Below are 6,000 nucleotides of genomic sequence, written 5' to 3'. Positions count from 1 at the left end.
CTGTTACACCAATGTGATGTACAGTAGATGCATCTTAAACAAAATGAGTATTTTCGTGAAAAATTTAATATGGATACAAACCACTCAACTTAACCTTAAGTAGTCTGGTGGTTAGACTTGGCTGTAAGCCTGCAGTTCTTGTCAAAATGTTTATCTAAGGACATCATCAGCAGACGGGAGACTGTATGGGACTGTATCTCCTCAGCATTCTCGGTGTAACCTGTATTTCATGCGTCAAAAAGAGATCTTTCCTCTGTATCAGCAGCAGATTGTGATGGTTTCACTGACCCTTAACTCCTCCTTCTCTTACTCATTTAAGTGAGGTCGTCCTTTCAATTGAAGGATGCTGTGAAATGGTGTCAAATCTGATTTTTTCTATATTTCACGATCATTTCATAGTCACGATCACAATCATATAATCATATAACTAACATACATTTGAAACATACTATCTGTGGCACATTCATTCGCACTCTTAGGTGAAATTGAGTTAGATAATTCATTGAGATTAACAGAACTGTTAAATCAGTTACGAGCAACCAGGCATGTATCAATTAAGAATTCATTTCCTTACAGTAATGACTTCCGAATGAATGAAGGCTAAACGATTACCTCTGTCGACTGGGGAACTGTGTTAGAGAGGAGATGTGTAGCCCATCGACTTGTTTATGGAAAGTGTGGAGCTTGTTTGTATGTCGTTTATAAAACCAGAGCGGGAGGGAAATACTAAATCAGGCTGCTCCTCACACTGGCCTGTCAGGTGTTGAAAGACTCTAGCATTCACTTTTACTCAGCCTGACAATGATAATATTTATGAGGACACAGAGGACGTCACTCAAAATGGCGTCCTCTGTGTTTCCTTTGTGACAGAACTAATCAGCATTAGGAGGAGTAGTGTCTCTCAGACTCTGACAGACTGAGTGATTGGCTCTCTCTAAATTGAGTGACTGCACCTTCATGTACCATCGGTTGAAAGAGGCAGGAGCTCCTCAGCATTGAATGATGAATACTGATCTTTTCTTTACTAAACTGTTAGCTGAACCTCCCAGTTTTGCCGACAATACAAACCTGGGAGGTTTACCTAACTGTTTGGCTACTAGAGTAATCAAAGAAGATTTAAACAGAATCCAGCAATGGGCGGAAACCTGGCAAGTGAAATTCAATATAGGTAAATGTAAAGTTGTACATGTGGGAAATTTTAAAATCAGGCTTAACTTTATGGGTGGTACAAAATTTGGAATGTGCTCAATTTGAAAAAGACTTGTACGTAATAGCCTTTCAGATTCTAGTCGTCGTGCTGTAGCAGTAAAAGGGCCAGCAGTACCGAGTATAGGGATAAACATTGATGTAGGGATTAACAAAGAGATTCTTCAGATGAGTTCTGTCAGTTGAACGATACATGGAAATGAGCAAAAGGTAAATTCCACACAGATATTAGGAAGTATTTCTTCACACAGAGAGTGGTGACTGTGTGGAATAGCTTGTCAGGACATGTAGTAGAGGCAGAAACTCTGGGGGTTCCCATGACCAGGATTGATGCAGTGTTAGATACTATCTAGTTTGTAGGAAAACGTGAGTACTTGGTACACTTTACTGGTAGGAAAGTGGAAAGTGGTGAGCATTGGTAGGCAATGTATGTGGCATTTTCTTGTCATTATGCTGTTATGTTATGTAAGAAAAGAGGGATGAAATTCGCAATTCAGCTAAGGTGTTAAGGTTTCCAGCTACATGCGTGCTTGTTTATAGGGTCAACTTACCTTTGATTCCCTTACTAGGAACCTAGGAGATTATCTTCTACTGAATGGAAATGAATCTCAGTAGTAATAGTACAAGTGTGTCATTGTAGTCTACATACAGGCAGATTATGGAAATGTACAGTATAATCTCTGTGATCTAATGTGGATTTTTTTGTGTTAATATTAACATTTCATCGAGAGCGAGGAGCGGGATCGCGTCGGACAAGTGTTTCGTCGCAGCCGTATGAGGGAGCCAGATGTTTGGCTGAAAGGCCTGTGATGTCATGGCACAATCTGCTTCACTGGCCCTGGGTTATTCCTGCCTCTGGCCTCCCCTGTCTACTGGCAGTGAATGAACACCTCATTCCCATCATGCCTGGATGGGCTAAACTCTGTCCCGCGGAGAAGAAGGCTACAGTGTGGCCACTCATCCAGTCCTTGTGTTTTGTGTAGTTGGAGACGGGTTGTTAAAAACTGCATTCTTTTTACATGGGAGAATGCGGGGCGGTCGTGAAGTCATCAGATTATCAGCAGATCAGGTGAAGAAGAAAACATGCCCAGGAAATGACACAGTAAAAGGGGTCATGTCACAAGGTTTCCCGTGTTTGTAGTAATGGCCGGTAACATAGCCGCCCAGCTTCACGTGTAAACCAACACGGCTCACACATGTGAACCTGGAGCGATTTCATGTTCCACTGCCCTGCTAATCTTCGCCTTAGGACAGAAAAAAAGAATCAAAACCGGGGGAGAAAGGTTTCCTCTTTCTCTGCTTCGGAAGCAGCTGGGATTTCTTCCCCAAAAGCAAGACCCTTTCCCTGCTGGGGCTCCCAGGGGAAGTTTCCGGGATTACCCAGAGAAGAGGGTGTTAGGCTGGCAGAGCAGCAGCTGTGAGAGGAGGGGTTTTGGCCTCCCCCGGGGACACAGAAACAACCCACTTGTCACATAGTTGGTAATTCTCACAAAAATTATCTTCCTCAGTGGTGACATCATATTTTCTTATATATGTTATCTTGTTATGGTAGTGTGGCGGTCTAAGCTTTGACACAATGGGCCACTTCATGTGATACAGTGGGGCATGGTTAAATGAGTCACCCCACCGAAACAGGGCTGCAGATGGGGACCCCGCCCAAAGTGCTCTGTCCCGCAGTTAGTGCACAGAGCCCAGATACAGGGCTCTGTCTCCTCAGTGCATCTGCACACTGGCAGCCGGACTGGTTTCTGTTAATCCTCCAACAACGGGAGCATTGTCCCAGTCTCCATGCCGGAATCTGCATATTAACGGACTTGTACCTGTCATCCAATCACCTGTTCCTACGCTATGAGGGAGCATGCCCATAACAAACTCTTCAGTTTAACCCTGCACTACACTGGGAGGCCATTTTGAATGTTTTGGCTGTAAATCACACAGCAGCATGTGTTGTGTGGCAAATTGAAGGGGAAACAGGAAGTATAATACTGTAATTCACACGATATACATAATCTGTTCGCGTGTTTTCGGCGAATAGGCGTGTAACCGCTGCTCGAACACACAAACACAAGCTTTGGTCCACTGTATGATTTGTGGCAACAGATGGCCAGGCGTACTATGGCTGTCATTCCAACATACAGTCTATAGAATCTGAATGAGAACATCTGCTGAATGAGTGTGATGTACCCTGAGTGTTTCATATTATACATTCCAGTGATACATGCAGCCTTCACTGTTTTACAATCTGCCATTCTGTTCCCCACATCTGTAGTATCCATCATGTGGAGTGTCAGTAACGGCTATAAAGACTTTTGAAACGTTTTGTTTCATTGAAACATACTATGTTGCTTTTGTTACGGTGCCAGCTCATTGGTTGGTTCCTCAGCTTCCCACCGTTTCATTGGTTGGCAGCAGTTCAGGGGTCACACGGGAAAGAAAGCGTGGGAACAGGCGGACGCCCTCGCTCCGCGGGCAGTAATTGTAGGGTTAGAGCAAACCTGCATGCGTACGGTGGGCCTGTAATTACTCATCCAGGCCTAATGGCTTTTAGCATCTGTGAGCATAGGAGGGGACGTTGGCGGCTTTTTCACTGACCGCTGGGAAGGCTCCCTTGCACCTGTCGCTGGGGAGGACAGGGAAGGCCATTTGGCTCTCTGCTGAAGCCATGGTGGAATGGAGCGACTTTGTGGTGGGCACCGTATCTCGTTCGGCCTCTGAGCTTAATGGGCTGAAACACGTGAAAGCCCTGTTGGTTTACACCTCCTCCTGCCCTCTGTGTGAAGAGCTGTTGGGAGGCCCAGTGTCAGGCCGTTCAGAGAAAACGCCTTGCTGAGTCTTAATGCCTTTTTACCTGCTGCCGAGATGGAAAAGGATTATTCATAGGATAAATTAATTGAGAGTCAGACAGAAGCAGAAGAACTGATTTTGGTCGTTTCACAGGACATGTTGACAATACAGAAACATTTTTTTATTTGTGTTCCTTAACTTCTGATGCTACATTAGTTTTCCACTGCAGCCTGGTGCGTGGTTAGATTTATTTTAATTGGTTGTCTTGAATGATGTTGAGGTGGGGAGCTTGATCGATTAATCGATCGGAAATTGGGAAATGAAGAATACTGCTGACAACGTCGCAAAATTGCTTGAAATACTATTTGTCAGTTTCTTTTATGTAAGTCTGAAGAGCCGCAACTAGTCATTATAACATAACTTTAAGCAGGGCTTCTTGAAGGCATATGTTCCTGGCTAAATTTATTCCCAAAAAAGTCTTAAAAGTTTTTTTGGCTGAAAGCTGTTTTTTCAATGGTTTATTTCTTCTACCTCATAGGAAGGCATGTTTCTCTTTACAAAAAAGAAACAATAACTGGATATAATTAGGCCTGTAATTAGCCTTTTGTACAAAGTCCGCAAGGGGGAAAACATCACATCTTGTTACCAATGCTTTCATTTCTTGTCTGGCTCAAAATGACTCAAAGGGTTTCATTTGCTTGTTAATTTATCTGAGATTAATAGTGTACGTAGATTGAAAACAGCAAAGTGAGTTATGTTTATGCCAAGTACAGGCTTTACAGTGCTGGCTGATGATTTCATGCAGAATGCCAAAGAGCCCTTTCCCCTCTGTTAAACCTCTAATCCCCTCTCTGTTCCCCCCTCTGTTCCCCACACTGATCCTCCCTCTGTTCCCTACTCTGTTGACCCGCTCTGATCCCCCCTCTGTTCCCCGCTCTGATCCCCCTCTGATCCACACTCTGATCCACGCTCTGATCCCCGCTCTGATCCCCGCTCTGATCCCCGCTCTGATCCCCCCTCTGTTCCTCCCTCTATTCCCCGCTCTGATCCCCCCTCTGTTCGCCCCTCTGATCCCCCCTCTGATCCACGCTCTGTTCCTCCCTCTGTTCCCGCTCTGATCCACGCTCTGTTCCCGCTCTGTTCCCCGCTCTGTTCCCCGCTCTGATCCCCGCTCTGATCCCCCCTCTGTTCCCCCTCCTGCAGCTGGTGAAGCTATGCAGTGGGATGATAGAAGCGGGGCGGGCGTACGTCAGCGCCAACAAGCTCTTCGTCAGCGGGATCCGCGACCTGTCCCAGCAGTGCGAGAAGGACCTGATGATCTCGGTAAGAGTGAGAAAAGCATTCAAACCCAGTGATGTGCCACATGTGTGATATACCAAATATCTTTTAGTGCAATATCATTTAGTCTCAAAGCGTGTGCATGCAGGCTGGTTTTTATTCCAGCCTCAGATCTTTATTATATCATTTGTTCAATGATGTGCTGAATTAGGGCTGTAGGTTTGCACATACTATAATGGGTATGAAGGGAAATGTGTTATTTGTGTTGGCTAACAACTGTTATGAGTTTTGCTTAACTGCTTTAATGCAGTTAAATGCATATGACTAAATTGATTAAGGCAGCATTAATTGGTGTGAAACCTGCATACACATGGCCCTTCATGGCAATGAGTTTGAAACCACTTAGGTGTGTTAAGTGCTTGATTTACACACAGGGTATGTAAATGTTGTGTTTATAAGGAGGGGAAGTGTATGTATTTTGATCCGTAGCTGTAGTCCAGCATTCGTGTCCTGGACCGTGTTCCTTTACCACAGGGGTGCACAGCTCCAGTCCTGGAAGCCCAGTCTCTGTACTGGTTTTTATTCCAACCACTTCCACGTCCTGGTTTTTGTTCCAAACAATTACCTTAGTTTTAGCTCTCTGACAGCTCTATAAACTACAGCTCTATAAACTGTACTTAAGCACAGGAAAGTCTTTAGGATACACTTGCAGCCTGCGGTTGTAGCTTGTGC

At 44.6% G+C, this 6,000-nt stretch overlaps 1 protein-coding gene across 1 annotated transcript in view; it reads left to right on the top strand.

Annotated features, from left to right (window-relative positions):
- Positions 1–6,000, top strand: part of LOC133109333 (arf-GAP with coiled-coil, ANK repeat and PH domain-containing protein 3-like) — a 94,663-nt gene that overhangs the window by 38,892 nt on the left and 49,771 nt on the right. Inside the window, exon 3 of the mRNA XM_061218618.1 lies at positions 5,194–5,313. Coding sequence (XP_061074602.1) covers positions 5,194–5,313 — 120 coding nt within the window. The remainder of the gene's footprint in view (positions 1–5,193; positions 5,314–6,000) is intronic.

The sequence above is a fragment of the Conger conger genome, chromosome 14, assembly GCF_963514075.1.
Source record: "Conger conger chromosome 14, fConCon1.1, whole genome shotgun sequence".
NCBI lineage: Eukaryota > Metazoa > Chordata > Actinopteri > Anguilliformes > Congridae > Conger > Conger conger.
This window is presented reverse-complemented; position numbering and strand designations above follow the sequence as displayed.